The sequence below is a fragment of the Hyperolius riggenbachi genome, chromosome 4 (assembly GCF_040937935.1).
Source record: "Hyperolius riggenbachi isolate aHypRig1 chromosome 4, aHypRig1.pri, whole genome shotgun sequence".
Lineage (NCBI taxonomy): Eukaryota > Metazoa > Chordata > Amphibia > Anura > Hyperoliidae > Hyperolius > Hyperolius riggenbachi.
Genome location: NC_090649.1, coordinates 187,588,725 through 187,608,018, shown reverse-complemented (window position 1 = coordinate 187,608,018; position 19,294 = coordinate 187,588,725). Strand labels below are relative to the sequence as shown.

Genomic DNA, 19,294 nt, shown 5'->3' with positions numbered 1-19,294 from the left:
TCATGTGCTTCTCCATGAGTTCTCCAAGGCTGGGCCATCTCTACTGCACACTACATGTTTTGGGCTCCGCCCTTCATCTCCAGATGAAGTACGCAGAACTGAAACATGTAGTGTGCAGACATTGCCAAGAAACGTGCAGCAGTACATATTGAGGACAATCAGCAAACATGCAGGACTGTCATTTCATTGTGTAAGCAGAGATACATTGCCTTTCCATTTTAATACATTACTTAAAGGGACTCCGAGCAGTGCAGAAACTATGGAAAGATGGATATCATTTTAAAGCTCTCTTTCTCCTCTTTCTGATGACACTTAAATCGTCGCCCTACGCCTCTTAGTTTTCTCTATTTTTGCGATCGAAATCGCGACCGCTGCAATTTCAATCGCGAAAATAGCGAAAACTAAAAGGCGTAGGGCGGCGGTTTATATATCATTGGAAAGAGGAGAAAGAGAGCTTTAAAATGATATGCATCTTTCCATAGTTTCTGCACTGCTCGGAGTCCCTTTAAACCACAGACAGCTTCATTCAATACTAGAGCACTGCAAAAATGGTGTTATATAATTGCCTCATACATTTGCATTTTGACAATGGTTAGACAGGTGTCTATATTCACCCTTAGGAAACTGCAGTTGCGCATTAAGGAAATCCAACTAAATTAACTACCAAATATCCTCGGGTATAAGTTGAGAAATTTAGGTCTGACTCTCTAAACGAAAAGTATAGGAGTAGAACGTATCTGTGAGTCAGACCTAAATTCCCTAACTTATAGCAGCGGTGAGGGCACCTAGCAGAATATGCTGCATGCGAAGCGCTTAGTATGCACCCCCCTCCCCCTCTTAAGTGACCAACAGTGTGCAGTAGTTATTTTCCAAACATACTGTATTGCCTGACATCTGTGCTGGTCAGAACAAGCATGCAGATCAGATGCTTTGACTGCAGGCATCCTAGGACTTGAGCTACCCTCTTCCATGAATTTGCCTCTAGCCCCAGACTCTATGCATGCATAGTTTACATGTAACAGATGATACGACTCTCCCACAATGCTCTTGGGAGGCAGATCTTGATATGTTTGCAAGTTTAGGAAAATAATATTGTTAATGTATATTTATGAACGTACACATGTAAAAATGGTATTTAGGTGTATATCTGCTTAAAGCGGAACTGAAAATCTAAAAAAAAAAAACAACAACCAAAGTTTCACTTACCTGGGACTTCTGCCAGCCCCTTGCAGCCTTCCTGTCCTGCGCCGGGTCCTCCACAATCCTCCACTCTCCTGCTGCCATCTATTTAAGTAGCCCGAGGCACGCAAGCGCAGTTGCCGTCAACTTATAAATCAACGGTAAATAAAATAGCTGGTGGCAGTAGAACGGAGAATCGTGGAGGACTGGCGCAGGACAGGAAGGCTGCAAGGGGCTGGCAGAAGCCCCAGGCAAGTGAAACAGTTTTTTTTAAAGATTTTCAGTTCAGCTTTAGAGTTTGGAAGAGCAAGATGCAACATCAACTACAGCATATGAGTGGGAAAAGATCTGGAAAAAGCCTGACTAAACACATACCTTATGAAGACTAACATGAACCTCAATTAAAAAGTCACATAAAATCATGAGGCAACAAATGTATTGTAATAAACAAAAAAATGTTACACTTACTTGCTGTGAAAATAAACAAAAAAACTGATACAAAAACTGTGGTGTGATAAAACACACATTCTGGAAGAGAGAAAAAAAATATTTGTTAAACTATGCATGCCAAAATACTTAGCCATGTAAAACAAATTCTAGAGAGCGGTATACTAAAGCCTGGTAGACACATTAAATATTGATAGCCAATAACTGATCAATTTTACCACCTCCATGTAGTAGCAGAGCTTACCTACACAATCTGCATGGAGGTGGTGACATTTGCCAGTTATTGGCCAATCAAAATTGGATATGTGTACAAGGCTTTAGAAACATCAGAAAAAAAATACAAGAAAAAAATTGTTCAGCCTCACTACAGGACAAACCTTTTGCATGCCATAGGTAGGCAAATGTCGCACGAAGACCAAGAGGTCTATGTTATAAGTTCAAATTAACCTAAACTAGAATAGCAGGATGGCAATATTTAATTGTTTATATTTATCACACACACACTGAAAATGTTAATTCAAATTTTCTTACCTTATAAAAAAAGTACTGTACAAGAGTAGCTATTCTAATATAGTAAAAGTGACCATGCACCAAAAGTAGTTTTGAGAGGAATTTAAACCTCGCAATTGCATAGTCGCTGTTCCTTACAGCTTGTCTACCTTCCTTTCCCATGATTCCTGAAACACAAAGGAGAATACACAGGTCACTGCCTAGAATATCTAAACAATAGGCATTTGAACTATGATGAGCCACTGGATTTAATAATTCTACTGTGAGCTTAAAGAGGCCAAACATTTTTTTAAATTCAAAATATTTAGTTGCACTACTCTGACACATACAAAGATAAATAAACACTCCTTCAAGCCTATGAGCATTTCAGTGCATGCTTTTCACCCTTCTCTTTGCATAACTAGGGTTATACAGGTGGCAGTCATTAGCAATTCCTCCATTGCCGGAAACTACCTACTCCAGAATTTTGCCGGATTCTGTCCCGGCAATATGAAAGGAAAAGAGGGGTTTCTCCAATAAATGTAAAATATTTTATATTTGTCAACATGCAGCTGAAAAAAAAGGCTGCTATTTATTATCATAATTTAGAAAATAGATTTTATTACTGAAATCTAGTATTTTTAATTTGGGTCCACTTTAAGGAGAAAATATTCCACTAAAAAAAAGAAATATCATAAAATGAAGGTTTAAAGGGTAACTCCACTTTCGCACAAAAGTTTAATACATTATACGGTATGTTATCACATAAGCCATTTTTTAACTGAAGATTTTCAAGGCCCTTTACAGGTAAAAAGTTAATAACTTTCAGCTAGTCTAGCAAGACAAAATTAACAGATTAAAAAAAGCTCTTAAATACTTGAACCCTTTTCACTAAGCACTTACTAGGTACATTGTGGCAGGTAAGTGCTTTAACTACCAGTAACGTACCTAGTTTTGCCTGCAGGAAGCAGCAGGAAGGTGGGCCGACATCATTCCTCCTTCCCTCCACATAGGCCCCCCTCCTCTGCCTCCCTGTAGGCCTGGAGCAGAGGTCGGAGTGCAACTACTCACCCGATGGCTGGCTCTAAGTCCGCGTCCCACGCCTGCAGCAGTCTCCTCTCTCTCCTTCCTGTATGATGTGTGATTACTACGTGCCATACAGAGATTAGTAGACGAGAAAAGGAGCCTGCTGCCAGAGGGGACACTGCATGGAGCCAGCAATCGGATGAGTAGTTACACAACGCACCGCTGCACTCTAGCTATTCAGGGAGGCCTATATGTAGGGAGGGAGGATGACGATGGCTCCCCTCCCTGCAGTGGCAGCTATACCTGCTACACTAGGGGCTCATATACCTACTACCTATGCTGGGGCAACTATACCTGCTACTTATACTTGCTACCTATACTGGGACACCTATTCCTGGCTACCTATACTGGCTGCACCTATATCAGGCTACCTGCACTGGTGTCACCTATTCCAGGACAGAAAACTGCTGAATACAATGATACATACAGTGATGTGAAAAACTATTTGTCCCTCTTCCTGATTTCTTATTCTTTTGCATGTTTGTCACACTTAAAGCGGAATATAACCCTGCATTTCAACTTTGCTCTAAAACATTATTTACAGCATATTATATGCAACCAGCATATTTTTTTTTTTTTACTAGACCAGCATTGGAAGGGTTAAACACAGAGGTTTAACCTATTTTGGTTCCTGGACGTAGAAACTACGACCAGGAACCATGCGCGCTACCGCGCGTTCCCGCGGCCGATCGCGCATGCACGCGCACTTCCGGCCGCGGATTCGGTAGCCAGGGAATCAATGTATCGGGCTATGGTGCCCGATCACTGATTTCTCTCCCCCGCTGAAAAAGCGACAGCTTCTTTTGGAAGCTGCGCCTTTTCTGGCTGTTCCCTCCCCGATGCGTCACTCTAAGCGTGTGTTACGCTTAGAGTGACGTCATGTAAACAAACTCATGGCCGCCATCTTGTGGCCAAAAAGTAATACTACAACTGAAAATAAAAATAAATTAAAATGAACACACATTTACATTATAAATCTATTGTTTACCTCCCACCCTCCCAAAACTACCCAAATAAAATGTTTACTATAAAAAAAAAACAACCATTACAATAAAAAAAAAAAAAAATGTAAATATTTACCTAAGGGTCTAAACTTTTTAAATATCAATGTAAAGATGAAATATTTCTATTTTTTTTATTTTAAACTTGTTAATAGTGATAGATGCAAAATGGAAAAAATGCACCTTTATTTCCAAATAAAATATTGTCGCCATACATTGTGATAGGGACATAATTTTAACGGTGTAATAACCGGGACATATGGGCAAATACAATACGTGAGTTTTAATTATGGAGGCATGTATTATTTTAAAACTATAATGGCTGAAAACTGAGATATAATGAATTTTTCCATTTTTTTCTTATTCTTCCTGTTAAAATGCGTTTACAGTAAAGTGGCTCTTAGCAAAATGTACCCCCCAAAGAAAGCCTAATTGGTGGCGGAAAAAACAAGATATAGATCAGTTCATTGTGATAAGTAGTGATAAAGTTATAGGCTAATGAATGGGAGGTGAACATTTCTCATGTGAAAACCACGGAACCTGAATGGGTTAAAGTTCCGTGGTGAGATATGCAGAAGTTCAGATTGTTACATTCTATTTAGTTAAATGTATCTATTGAGAAATGTTACACACTCTTTGGCTGTCCTCCAGCTCCTTCTCAGTCAGAGAAAGTGAGTCACATTACACACTTAGATACATTTATGTAAACAAAATGTATCTATGTCAGCTTCGGATGCGTCTGCAGAAATCTCCAGGAACTTTAAAGCTCTGTGTAACCCTTCCAATGCTGGTCTAGTAAAAAAAAAAATGCTGGTTGCATATAATATACTGTAAATAATGTTTTAGAGCAAAATTAAAATGCAGGGTTATATTCCGCTTTAAATGTTTCTGCTCATCAAAAACCGTTAACTATTAGTCAAAGATAACATAATTGAACACAAAATGCAGTTTTAAATGATGGTTTTTATTATTTAGTGAGAAAAAAAACTCCAAATCTACATGGCCCTGTGTGAAAAAGAAATTGCCCCCTGATTACTGGTTGGGCCACCCTTAGCAGCAATAACTGCAATCAAGCGTTTGTGATAACTTGCAACGAGTCTTTTACAGCGCTCTGGAGGAATTTTGGCCCACTCATCTTTGCAGAATTGTTGTAATTCAGCTTTATTTGAGGGTTTTCTAGCATGAACCGCCTTTTTAAGGTCATGCCACAACATCTCAATAGGATTCAGGTCAGGACTTTGACTAGGCCACTCCAAAGTCTTCATTTTGTTTTTCTTCAGCCATTCAGAGGTGGATTTGCTGGTGTGTTTTGGGTCATTGTCCTGCTGCAGCACCCAAGATAGCTTCAGCTTGAGTTGACGAACAGATGGCCGGACATTCTCCTTCAGGATTTTTTGGTAGACAGTAGAATTCATGGTTCCATCTATCAAAGCAAGCCTTCCAGGTCCTGAAGCAGCAAAACAACCCCAGACCATCACACTACCACCACCATATTTTACTGTTGGTAGGATGTTCTTTTGCTGAAATGCTGTGTTACTTCTACGCCAGATGTAACGGGACATGCACTTTCCAAAAAGTTCAACTTTTGTCTCGTCGGTCCACAAGGTATTTTCCCAAAAGTCTTGGCAATCATTGAGATGTTTTTTAGCAAAATTGGGACGAGCCTTAATGTTCTTTTTGCTTAAAAGTGGTTTGCGCCTTGGATTTCTGCCATGCAGACCGTTTTTGCCCAGTCTCTTTCTTATGGTGGATTCGTGAACACTGACCTTAATTGAGGCAAGTGAGGCCTGCAGTTCTTTAGATGTTGTCCTGGGGTCTTTTGTGGCCTCTCGGATGAGTTTTCTCTGCGCTCTTGGGGTAATTTTGGTCAGCCAGCCACTCCTGGGAAGGTTCATCACTGTTCCATGTTTTTGCCATTTGTGGATAATGGCTCTCACTGTGGTTCACTGGAGTCCCAAAGCTTTAGAAATGGCTTTATAACCTTTACCAGACTGATAGATCTCAATTACTTTTGTTCTCATTTGTTCCTGAATTTCTTTGGATCTTGGCATGATGTCTAGCTTTTGAGGTGCTTTTGGTCTACTCCTCTGTGTCAGATAGCTCCTATTTAAGTTATTTCTTGATTGAAACAGGTGTGGCAGTAATCAGGCCTGGGGGTGACTACAGAAATTGAACTCAGGTGTGATAAACCACAGTTAAGTTATTTTTTAACAAGGGGGGCAATCACTTTTTCACACAGGGCCATGTAGATTTGGAGGTTTTTTTCTCACTAAATAATAAAAACCATCATTTAAAACTGCATGTTGTGTTCAATTATGTTATCTTTGACTAATAGTTAACGGTTTTTGATGAGCAGAAACATTTAAGTGTGACAAACATGCAAAAGAATAAGAAATCAGAAAGGGGGCAAATAGTTTTTCACATCACTGTATATAGTATTATTGGATTCAGCAGAATCAGGCCTTTTACAGACAGTACCATTTTTGACAGTACATGCAATTCTTTAAAAAAAAGAAAAATATTTCATTTTATATTTCACATTTTTTTAAATATTTCACTCAAACATTTTGTTTTATCTCCAGAAAAAAAAAGTACAACATTTAGTTTTAGTGTTCAAGACCAATTTATTACAGAAAAAACAATATATGATACGTCCTATTTCATGTAGGTTTACTTGTGAAAAATCTTAAGTAAACCTAATGAGTGCAAAATGTCTAAAACTGCTTGGCAGTAGATGTTCGCATTTAGGACAAATCAGCTGTCAGGGAAAGGGTTAAAATTAGTTGTAAACAGCGGCAGTAACATAATCACTACTGAACCTTGTGTACAAATGGTGGACAGGCTCTTGTTTGCAGCTGGCAGCAAGCATACCACCAATCACAGGACTAATCGCTCACCTGACACATGAGCTGCTCCAGAGCAGGCATGGCTGTCTGTGTTATACAGCTTGTTAAAAGGGTATTTGGCGAAGATTGTTTTCTGCCAGGAAAAGTGCTGCGTTGCGCAGCAATTTTAGAGTCGCCTGTGATTTTTAAATTGCAAAGCCTTCATGAATGTGAAGCAAATCGCAAGACACTGTACACAGTGGTGCGATTTTTGAAAATCACAATCGCACTGCCTGCAGCGAGGTTTTGAGTGCATGCGTATGAAGCACAGGAAAAAGGCAACGCATGTGATTTTCAAAGCGTTTTTAGGTAAACAATCGGGAAACCAGGAAAAGATACCCTCAGCAAAATCTTAATTGCATTGCAAATGCACAAAAATCGCAAGTAGAATTTTGATTAAAAAACGCAATTACATCACACTGTGTTAGCGATTGTGCTTGCCGATTTTTCAGTGTCTACAGGCCCTTACACTTCTGCTGCAAATCCAATATTAATGAAGCTTATATGCACTACAGATCTCTGGATGCCAAGGGAAGGTTAGAGCTCACCTATGCCCACATGGGCTTCTTGTATCATACTGACATCATTTGCTCCGTCTCCGATGGCCAGTGTGATCGGCTTCTCTGGTGAGATTTTCAATAATCTTACCACCTACAATGAATAAACATGAAGTTATCTGTTGGCAGCAATTCTAGTGACAAATGGACTGTGAAATGATACCCATACCTTTGCTTTCTGCAGTGGTGCCATTCGACAGCATAGCACTGCAGTGCAACTTTTGCAGACTTCCATGAAGAGTTTTTCATGTTCCCTGAGTGCAAGAGAAAGGCTGGCTCCATCCACAACCAGTCCATGTTGGATCACGTGGTCATCTGTTATCCTGCAAATTATAAAGAACTAAGCAGGCACAGCTACAGAACAAATCAGTACCTACAATCAGCGAGCACAATTATAAAAATGCCCTACAACAAAAACATAGCCAAAGAGCCTAGATCAGGGGTCAGGAACCTTTTTGGCTGAGAGAGCCATAAACGCCACATATTTTAAAATATAATTCCGTGAGAGCCATACAATATGTTTCAAATTGGGTCAGTAAGGCTCACTTCCCTGTTCTCAGGGTGATGTGTATACAGTTGATCCACCAGGCAGCGGCAGTGTCAGACACGTCTTCAGCTTCACTTGGTTTTCAGCAACATCAGCAATTTCCCCGAGAGCCAGAGAGGAGAAATACCGACTAACAGCTTGTACAACTTTGTAGGACAAGATCCCCACACTTTGGCCCAATAGGCTGCCTGTCAAGAGACAGCCTATTGGGTCAATCAAAGTGTGGGGATCTCATCCTACAAAGTCACTAGGCCTGACAGGGTCCAGAGTGGGACAGTTGGAGCAGCCATTGTTCGTTTTGAGGGGCACGTGAGTAAGTTAGTAGTGCATGCTACAGCAGTAGCGTGCACTACTTTGAAAAAAGTTACTTGCGATGCCACACTAAGCTGCGTTGCTTGAGCAGTGTAGTTTAGTGAATCAACCCCAACTGATTTGTATGTGAGCCAGATGTGGCCATCAGAAGAGTCACATCTACCTGCCGAGCCATTGGTTCCCTACCGCTGGCCTAGATGGAAATACTTATGTGTAGCAAAAAATAGCATAAGAGTGTTAACGTTAAAATGTTAAAATGTATTTTTAGCATAGGATTCCTACATATAAACACATCAATATGGTGATTTTATTTTAAGTTTCCTCCAACAGTCATCCTCAATGGTTGGAAGCAACATATTCTTTATGTCACCAATTTAACTTAGCTCAGCATGCATGCCGACCAAACTCTATGATGTGAAGAGATCATCATGTATGTGCATTACAAGGAACATACATGGTAAGGAAGATGGGAAAGTGGAGGATCCCAGAAGATCTGTCACCTAGTGATGACCAGTGAGGGGAGATGGTAAAACTGCTAAGTTAGATGCAAGTGGGTGCCATGTACATCTTACTCACCACTCCTTTTCTGTAGTTAGGCAAGTATGACATCTATTCTGTACCACAGTAAAATCTGTCATCTCCAAAGTTCAGGCGTGATAACACTTCAGTTTCTTCCAGCACAGCTCCCTTAGGAGCAAAACTAGGTGGTGCAAAGGGCAAGACACAGCTGGCAGCACTGAACCCATCAGTGCTAAACTGGTTCTGTGATATTAAATTATCTTTAGATGGGCGTTAAAAATGTAAGTGTCAGGTAACGGTCAGAATATTAATTCAAAAATTGACCTCTTCTTCCTTTGAAGAACCGCTTGCTGTAAAATCTGCAATTTCAGCAATAGTAAAGCGTACCCAAGTATCTCAATAGCAGATTAGTAATTCAGGTGGCAAGTGTGGGAAACATATCATTGAAGTCTGTGAAGCAGTTAATGGAGCCTAAAAATTAAATATAGGTTTTCTAAAAGGTGGTCAAGCAATACATTTCACTCTAGTAAAAAGAATATGGTTTAAATGCAGTCATTTGAATTCAACAACCGTATTTATCTGGGGAAATGGATTATAGATAAGATCTGTGCAGAATTCCTGCAATTTGAATAAAAACCGGCATGACCCTTGCTATAGTGCCTAGAAAAACAATGCCCAGTCGCATGCCATGTTTATTCACTTACCGCCTGGCAAGCTGTCGTAGCTGATCCGCACAGTCGCGGTCTGATTTTTGCTGTACAAGTTCAAGAATGTTCATTGTTCTATGAAAATGTCCACATGATAAGCTGACACTAACAGCTGTCTCATGTTTGTCTCCTGTCAGTACCCATACTTTAATCCCCGCCAGACGAAGAGCCTCAATGGTTTCTTGGACGTTGTCCTGGAGCCTGCAAACACAACACAATTGCGTGAAGTAAGCTGAAAAATAGATTTTAAAATATATGCATTACTCTGCATGTCTTGTCAATAAAGTAGAACTAAACTTTGTAACTCAAACTGATTTAACGAGGAACTCCAGTGAAAATAATGTAATAAAAAAAAGTGCTTCATTTTTTACAATAATTATGTATAAATGATTTAGTCAGTGTTTGCCCATTGAAAAATCTTTTAAATCCCTGATTTACATTCTGAAATTACATGGTGACATTTTACTGTTGGCAGGTGATGTAGCTGCTGCATTCTTTTTTGGCAGTTGGAAACAGCTGTAAACAGCTATTTCCCACAATGCAGCAAGGTTCCCAGACAGGTAACTGCCAGGAGTACGTACTCAAGAGTTTCTTGTGGGAGGGGTTTCACCACAATATCAGCCATACAGCGCCCCCTGATGGTCCGTTTGTGAAAAGCAATAGATTTCTCATGTAAAAGGGGGTATCAGCTACTGATTGGGATAAAATTCTTGGTCTGATTTTCTCTTTAAAGAAGATCTGTGATGAATTTACAGCACATTAAAATAAACATATTACTGTTTCCCCCGTTATTCCCCCTCTTCATTTCTCCTATTTTTGCCGCTCCCCGCTGCCAATAGTTACATAGTTATTTGGGTTGAAAAAAGACATACGTCAATCGAGTTCAACCAGAGAATAAAGTACAACACCAACACCAGCCTGCCCCCTCACATATCCCTGTTGATCCAGAGGAAGGCGAAAAACTCTTACAAGGCATGGTCCAATTAGTCCCAAAAGGGAAAAAAATCCTTCCTGACTCCAGATGGCAATCAGATACAATCCCTGGATCAACATCACTGAGCATTGCATAGTAATTGTAGCCATGGATGTCTTTCAACGCAAGGAAAGAAACTAAGCCCCCTTTAAATGCAGGTATAGAATTTGCCATAACTACTTCCTGTGGCAATGCATTCCACATCGTAATCAATCTTACTGTAAAGAACCCTTTTCCTAAATAAATGGCTAAAACGTTTTTTCCCCCCATGCGCAGATCCTGTCCTCTAGTCCTTTGAGAAGGCCTAGGGACAAAAAGCTCATCCGCCAAGCTATTATATTGCCCTCTGATGTATTTATACATGTTAATTAGATCCCCTCTAAGGCGTCTTTTCTCAAGACTAAATAAACTAAGTTTATCTAACCTTTCTTGGTAGGAGAGACCTTCCATCCCACATATCAATTTTGTTGCTCGTCTCTGCACCTGCTCTAAAACTGCAATATCTTTCCTGTAATGTGGTGCCCAGAACTAAATTCCATATTCCAGGTGTGGCCTTACTAGAGAGTTAAATAGGGGCAATATTATGCTAGCATCTCGAGTTTGTATTTCCCTTTTAATGCATCCCAAAATGTTATTAGCTTCAGCTGCAGCGGCTTGGCATTGAATACGATTATTTAACTTGTTGTCGATGAGTATTCCTAAGTCCTTCTCCAAGTTTGATGGCCCCAACTGTATCCCATTTATTTTGTATGGTGCTAGACCATTGGTACGACCAAAATGCATGACTTTACATTTTTCAACATTGAATTTCATCTGCCGTTTATGTGCCCATATAGCCATCCTATCCAGATCCTAGAAAGGAGCAGGAGAGACCGCACAGATGTTCTAAACAGACCTGCTGTCAGCCTCACTGGAGTGAGGCAGATCTTCCCCCTGCTAGCTGGAGCTCGCAGAAAGGTCAGGGATGACTCATCGTGACATGCAGCAGGGGGAGGGAGAGGCAGATAGCAGGGAGGAACAGCTGCTGTATTGTCTGCTTCTTCCTGCAGCACAATATTCGTCTAACTAGACGACTCATTAGAAAGGAGCAGGAGAGACTGCACAGCTGTTCTAAACAGACCTGCTGAGCCTCGCTGGAGTGAGGCAGATTTTCCCCCTGTTAGCTGGAGCTTGCAGAAAGGTCAGGGATGACTCATGACATGCAGCAGGAGGAGGGAGAGGCAAATAGCAGGAAGGAACAGCTGCTGTATTGTCTGCCTTTTCCTGCAGTACAATATTCGTCTAGACGACTCATTAGAAAGGAGCCGGAGAGACCGCACAGCTGTTTCTAACAAGGAAAAAAAGATTTGTACTTATGAAAGGAACATATCTCTTCATTTAAATTGCAGTTTGAAAAAGGGCCACAGAACCCCTTATATATAAGTTATACCAATCTTTCCTGTCATGTCCTGCAGTTGCAGGGACTGATGGCAAGTGGCCGAATTATAAACAGAGATTTGATTTTCATTGTAATTTCAGAGCCATTATTATTATATCATAATGTACTTTGTAGCTTTGTGTTCTGCAATCTTCTGAACATTTATAAAATGGTTGAGTGGCGCTGCAGTAATTGCTGTAGACTGAGTGGACCAGGGTGCGCTCCATACAGCCTGGTAAACAGTGATGAAGGTCAGAAGTGTATAAAGGTGCGTACACACGCACTACTAAATGCAACAACGGGTCCACCGGACCCTCCCGCTGGGCAGGCTTCAGCCGACAGTATGCACGTGTGTACACGCTGTCGGCGGACCGATAAGACTGTTTCTGAACGGTCCGCTGAGCGGGAGGGTCCGGCGGAACCGTTGTTGCATTTAGTAGTGCTTGTGTACACACCTTTAAAGCGGACCCAAACCAAACATTTTTTTAATTAAAAATATTTAGTTGCACCACTCTGACACATACAAAGATAAATAAACACTCCTTCAAACCTATGATCATTTCAGTGCATGCTTTTCACCCTTCTATTTTTATAGCTAGGATTATACTGGGGGCAGCCATTAGCAATTCCTCCATTGTCAGACACCATCTACTCCACCAGTTTGCCGGAAAAATTCCGGCAATTTGAAAGGAAGGGAGGGGTTCCTCCAATAAATGTAAAATATTTTATATTTGTCATCATGCAGCTAAAAAAAGGCTGCTATTTATTATTATAATTTAGAAAATAGATTTTATTTCTGAAATCTTGTATTTTTAATTTGGGTCCACTTTAAGCACTTTTGTTGTGAAACAAGTTGGATTGACTTATCAGTCTTATCAGCTTTTTGAACAATAGCAAAATACCTTTTTTAGGTGTTTCAACTTGTTTCACAACAAAAGTTGTGAAAGCATAAAAGGCCGCTGTTGAGTGTGTGTATAGTGAAACCCCTAAAAAAAAAAAAATCTCTTGCTACTGTTCAAGCAGCTGATAAGAAGTCAATCCAAATGTTGAATTGACTTCTTATCAGTCTTATCAGCTGCTTGAACAATAGCAAGAGATTTTTTTTTTAGGTGTTTCACAAGAAAAGTTGCAAGAGCCTAAAAGACCCCTGTGGAGTGTGTGTATGGGGCTCCACTCTATATAGTTGTTTTCTGTGAGTCAGAAAATCCGCTGCACAGATAGGGTCAGGTAGTGTATAGACAAAGAATTTTTGGTAACAACGCATATTTATAGTGCTAAAGACAAAACTTAAGGGGCCCATACACCTAACGATTTTCCCGCCGATATACAGCCGGCAGCACCACCACCACAGATTATGAACGGTTTCAGGCTGAAATCGGTTCACAATCTGTTTGCAGTAAAGGTAGCCATACGATCCCTCTCTGATCAGATTCGATCAGAGAGGGATCTATCTGTTGGTCGAATCTGATGGCAAATCAACCAGTGTATGGCCACCTTTATAATGTAGGCCCATGCTGACATCATAATCTGCAGACCTATTAGTGAACTTGGGGGTCTGTGAGGCAAGTATGAGTCTCTCAACAGTACTAATTCCCATTGTTAGGGAAACTGGTCTGTATTGCCATTCAGGCACGAGATTTAATGTTTGATTTGTAGTAACTAGAACAGCTGCACATATGAAACAGGTAAGGGCAATAGAAATCATCATAAACTGAATAATGGTTGGTGAATGCAGTAATTCCATCACTGATGCAACAGGGAATGGAGTTTCACCATTCACAAACAAGCAATGTTTTTAGAATGAAAAGGAGCCATGATAGAGATTTTGGATAAGAGATATCTTTTCTTCTAATAACGGTAGATCTTTCTAGCGGCAGATCATCTGAAATCGCTGATACTGGTTATTTCAGCTGACATAGGTATTGCGTCTTTGGGCACCTATACCATCTAGCCATCTTGATCTACAGTATAACCTTGTCCAGTAATGTTAGACAGATTTACAAGTTACTAGATTTATTAAGAATTTCTAGTACATTCTCTTGGCAACAACACAGTGATAAGTTATAAATAAGAAGCGCTATCCCCAACTGGTGGGGTTCTACTTTAAAGAAAATAAGTTTCAAGTCTTACCTCCAAACAGATTTCTCTTTAAACATTTCTGTATTTGTATCTATTCTGGTTAAAAACCAGAACAATGTGAATGGAACTTACTTGTCTTCAACACCAGTTGCTCCCAGTATCTCCAAGTCTTTTTCAATGAAGTTAAATACTTCAGCTAGTCGCTCTTCCCTCTGCTGTAATGCAGTGCGGGCTTCATTAAGTTGATAATCAATCTCCTGATATTCTTCTGCTGTGAACCGCCTATATGCTACACACAAAGTCCGTAGTCCTTTCTAGTTCCAAAAAATAAAAGGGAGTTAAACATTTGCACTAACTTATGGTATGAAGTGTAGGAACAGAATAAAGTCATCACACATGCAAAATGATACTGCAACAGTACACAATGCAATTGGAATCTAGGCTCAAGGTGCCAATTTGTAATACAGTAGAGTCCCGGTTTTCCAGAACTCAACTAGCCAGCAGTCTCAACCAACTATCAACCAACTAGAACAAATTGCTGGAAGTATTCACAGTGGTGAAGGCCAACTTCTGAAGGCTGTTTGTGGGCTCTGCTTAAAGACTAGATTACATGGCTCCTCCAAGGTTCACATACTTTCAATTACTGTATTTTAACATTTAATATAGAGTTCGTGGTATGTATATAGAGTAGGGTATCGTACATTATTAGCTAGGCCTATTTTTAACATTGAGTCTCAAGCAACCAGAAAGGAGACGATCGTTGTCGGTTCCAGATAACAGATTCTACTGTAATAAGATCCTATCCAAAAAAACAGCTATGCATGCCTGTGCACCCCGAGGGTGAAACCTCTCTCCTGGTAGAGGTACTACTAAATAAAAACAGAGCCTAAGTGCACATTAAAAGTTTAACGGTCACCACAATTACACTTCAAAAATGCCCAAATATGCATTTAGATAATACGAAAAAAAAACATTTAACTATATCAGATTAAAATATCAAACAAAATCTCCCCTAAAAATAATGTAAATCGTATTCGAACACCACCATGGTCCTTATTCATTTCTCCTAAGACTTCTCCTAGGGGATAATTTTTCATTTTCTGTTCAAAATACCTTTTTATAATCATTCTTTGTATTTTCTTGTGTTAAAGGTATTATATTATTAAGGTGTAAAAATATTGCCTAGGAGAAAAAGTGAATTGAAAAAGGGCCAATGTAACACCCATACCCTGCCAACATATAATTAAAAAAAGAAAGTAGCTGTTCTCTTATGGCCCATACTTACGGGCTACAATTGTCGCTGCAACACGCGGTGCGCGCGTGTTGCGGCGACAGGTCGCCCGTGAGTATGAGGCGTTGCACGGGCGCGCACCACGAACCGTCGCTCGTCGCTGATGTCGCCAGGCGATTGAACTGGTCAATCGCCTAGCGACAGTTGCCGCCGCAACTGTCGCTAGTCCGCATGTGTATGCGGACTAGCGACAGCAACCCCATAGCCGGCGCACTGAGTTTCCGGCGGGGAGGAGGAACGTCGGCGACAGCTTCCGTCGCGCCACTAGTCCCTCTTCCGCAGTGTGTATGCGGAGGGATGTGGCGACGAGCTGTCGCCGAACTGTCGCGCACATGCTCCCGTGTGCTAGCGACATGCAGGTTTGGTTGCCCGTGAGTATGGGCCATTAGAAAGTAAATATTAGAAAAAAAAAACCTTCCTTACAAATTACACATGCTTTGAAGTGCTATGGGCAAGTCTGCACACATAAAAAGCTGAATATAACACAGAATTTCTTCTTTGCTCTACCAGATTATTCACAGCATATTATATACAACCAGAATTTTATTTTTACTAGAACATCATTCAAAGGGTTAAACACAGGCTTTAGAAGCTTCCCTGCCAGCTTCCCTGCCACATCCAAAAGTTAAACAATGTAATCTTGTGTTTACTTAAATGTATCAAGTGTGGAATGTGACACATTCTCTGACTGTGCAGGAGCTGGAGGACACAGAGAGAGAGTCAAAGCTTGTCTGCCTGAATGAATAAAAGCAGTTAATAAAATGCAAAGTCCGCTCACAAAGCAAAAAACTGTACTTTTGGGAAGCTATAACTTATAAATTAATAATGACACTTATGCACAAATGCAAATATGATAACCGTATGGCATATAAAAAGTAGGAAAACATGTTTTTACTGAATATTATGTTCGGGTTTTAAACCGTTTTTTAAAGTAAAAAGTTTATGACTACCTTAACACCAGTGCATAATTATGAAAAATACATGTTGAATGTATGCCCCCCTTCAGTGGAATGCATTATGACATTTCCATTAAAAGCTTTGATTCACTTAAAAAAAAGTTGTAAAAGCAAAATGTAAAGTTCAACAAATTCCAGCAATAATATCATTAAAGTGAACAAAAGATGAAGAAGGAAAAATATTTTATACATACCTGGGACTTCCTCCAGCCCCATCTGCCTGGACCGCTCCCACACCACTGTCCTCCACTACCCGCAGCTACGAGAACCAGGTCCCCGCACTTTCGTCAGTCAGAGCCAGTCTAGCGTAAGAAAAGTCCACTGTTTGCGTATCTTTCCAGCATGTGTTTGGAGGGATATGTAGAGGGTGCACTTCTCCTGCGTAGGCTGACTCCGATGACGTCAGTGACGGGATCCGGTTCTCATAGCTGCGGGCAGCAGAGGACGGCGGTGTGGGAGCGATCCAGGTGGATGGGGCTGGAGGAAGCCCCAGGTATGTATAAAATCTTTTTCCTTATTCATCTCTGGTACCCTTTAAGCACTGTGCATTGTACTTATGCTTTCATTCTACAGGGAATAACTGCTGAAAGTTCCTGTTCTTTGACTGTATACAATGAAAAATAAAGATAGGGCAATAATATAACTTACTGAAGCAAACTCATCTACATGCAGCCTTGTTCTCTCTAGTTCTCCATTTTTGGTATTCGGAAGAATTGCAGACTCTGCTCCTTTGGTAAAAAGGATTTTGTCCCCTAGAAAAAGAAGGGTTTCTGTTTTACACAAATGTAAACAAGATTACAGAGGGATTCTCATGCAAGTCTGAAATCTTACCGGAAGGACTCTGTACAATGACACTCATACGCCGACGATTCGCATCAAACTCAAGAACATGAAGGAGCTTGTACCTAAAGAAACAGAATGAAGCAAGTGGGTACATAGCAATCATACATCATAAACTTTAATTGTGTAATATGGGGTACAATATAATCTATACAGTAGAATCACATTACAGTAAATGGCTGTAATAAACTCAGCCCCCAGGTCTCTACCATGAACCTGTATGAATGTACAATGTATGGCCAATCCTGATATAGTAACCCTCTGATAAAACAAACTACTTTTCCAGGTCCCTTGGAGTTTACTATAAAGGGATTCTGCTGTATCTTCTCGAAGTACAATCCTTAGAGGATCTTATATGGGCCATAAAGTATTGAAATTCTTAAGCAGTTTTATCAGACTTGATACGTCAATTATCACACAGAGCAATCAAGTTCAACTTAGTTCATGATCAACTGTTTTTAAGCGGGCTGAAACCTGTTGCTGTGCATGGATTTGTGAGGCAGAACACCACCACTGATCTCCATCCAGCTGATAATATACAATCATACAGCCAACAGATTTTACCCTGTTTATCAAATGTCTGCTGTTTTCCCAAAACTGAGGGTAAGCTCGAGTGTCATAATTCTAAACTGGAATCTGTGTTAGTTTTTTGGGGGAAGAAAGCAGTTACTTTCTTTTTCACTGAGTAATTAGCTATACAGACCAGGAGTTCCATTTTCTTGTTTTTCTTGTTATTCACAGAAACACATACAGTACTGAGTGACAGGCAGGGAATTCTCAGTAGATCAAACGCATCAGACTGCAACACTTTTCCCCATTATAGGTCTCTAATGTGCAGGCAAGGGCTAGGGATAAGGGACATCATTGTACAAGAGACCCCATACAGGGCCTATGGCTTGACTGTATTGTATTCTGTGATAAAAGGTGTCCTCTCATCCCCAAAACATTGAATTTGATTTAAAAAAAGTTATTTTGAAAAGGAGTGCAGGCTATACTGTTATACTATGGCAGGAAATTCTGACACTCACAGCCGTCAGAGTTGTGGAGCTGCTCAGCATTTGAATTAAATTAAATATAATTTAAAATAATGTGTTCAAGTTTGTAGAGCTTAACTGAAGGTATCACTTTAATCTCAACAAAGGTGACCGTTCACTTTAAATATGTTAGATTGCACTGATTTATGCAAAGCTGAAAACATCAAAACTATGTATCGCCGCCTGGGGTAACTACAGTAAAGGGGAAAATTTGCTCCAAACACTGCTGTTCCCTGTCATTGTAGCACTGATCAGGCTGCCTAAATGGGCTGCACATTGCATCACATTGAAATGCTGCCATCAGGTGTTTCTTCAAAAACATGCATGCATTTTTATTTTACAGTGTTTCAAATTGACAGCCTCAGAAGTAGGCACAAACACAGCATGCACTGGATGTATCTACACTATAGGCTCTATCAGCCCTGCGTAATATGTTGGCGCTTTATAAATACAATAAATAAATAAATATTCATAAAACATTTGCGGAAAAAAAAATCTTGGAGGGAAAACACCACATCGGTATTTTAGACTTTTGTGTGCTAATTCATAAAAATTTACACTTGCGATAAAAGGTCAGGAAATTCCCGTACTAAACTAGAGGTGCTGGCTGAGTTGTTACATTTTCTCGGTGCAGAGACAGAGTTACTACAAAGGAGGCAGCCCCAGCATCCTTTTAAAAGTAATTTTTTTTAAAACTGCCTCTCCTTGCCTTGAATCTGTCTATTAGTTTTTCTAAACAATCTATTTAATTGCCACAGCTTAAAAGAACTTCAAGAAATGTTACACATGCAGGCTTTCTGAGGTGAAATTTATCTGAATACAGGTACCCAAGGGGTTAAAAAACACAGCCTTGGTATTCCGGGATGCATTTTTTGCTCTGCTCTCACTGCAGTTGCCTGGGAGGTCTGTCTCTACTAGCTTGGCTGTTATCCGCTGGCTTATCGCATTATCTAAACAGCCAGGATTCTCCGTTCA

General features: G+C 40.3%; 1 protein-coding gene across 8 annotated transcripts in view; it reads right to left on the bottom strand.

Annotated features, from left to right (window-relative positions):
• ATP11B (ATPase phospholipid transporting 11B (putative)) overlaps positions 1 to 19,294 on the bottom strand; it is a 213,409-nt gene that overhangs the window by 65,065 nt on the left and 129,050 nt on the right. For all 8 annotated transcript variants that reach the window (XM_068281088.1, XM_068281083.1, XM_068281090.1 and 5 more), the window contains exons 16-23: positions 17,277 to 17,350; positions 17,094 to 17,197; positions 14,331 to 14,512; positions 9,727 to 9,930; positions 7,814 to 7,967; positions 7,636 to 7,738; positions 2,158 to 2,303; positions 1,648 to 1,707 (exon numbers count right to left, since the gene is read on the bottom strand). In XM_068281088.1, coding sequence (XP_068137189.1) covers positions 1,648 to 1,707; positions 2,158 to 2,303; positions 7,636 to 7,738; positions 7,814 to 7,967; positions 9,727 to 9,930; positions 14,331 to 14,512; positions 17,094 to 17,197; positions 17,277 to 17,350 — 1,027 coding nt within the window. The remainder of the gene's footprint in view (positions 1 to 1,647; positions 1,708 to 2,157; positions 2,304 to 7,635; positions 7,739 to 7,813; positions 7,968 to 9,726; positions 9,931 to 14,330; positions 14,513 to 17,093; positions 17,198 to 17,276; positions 17,351 to 19,294) is intronic.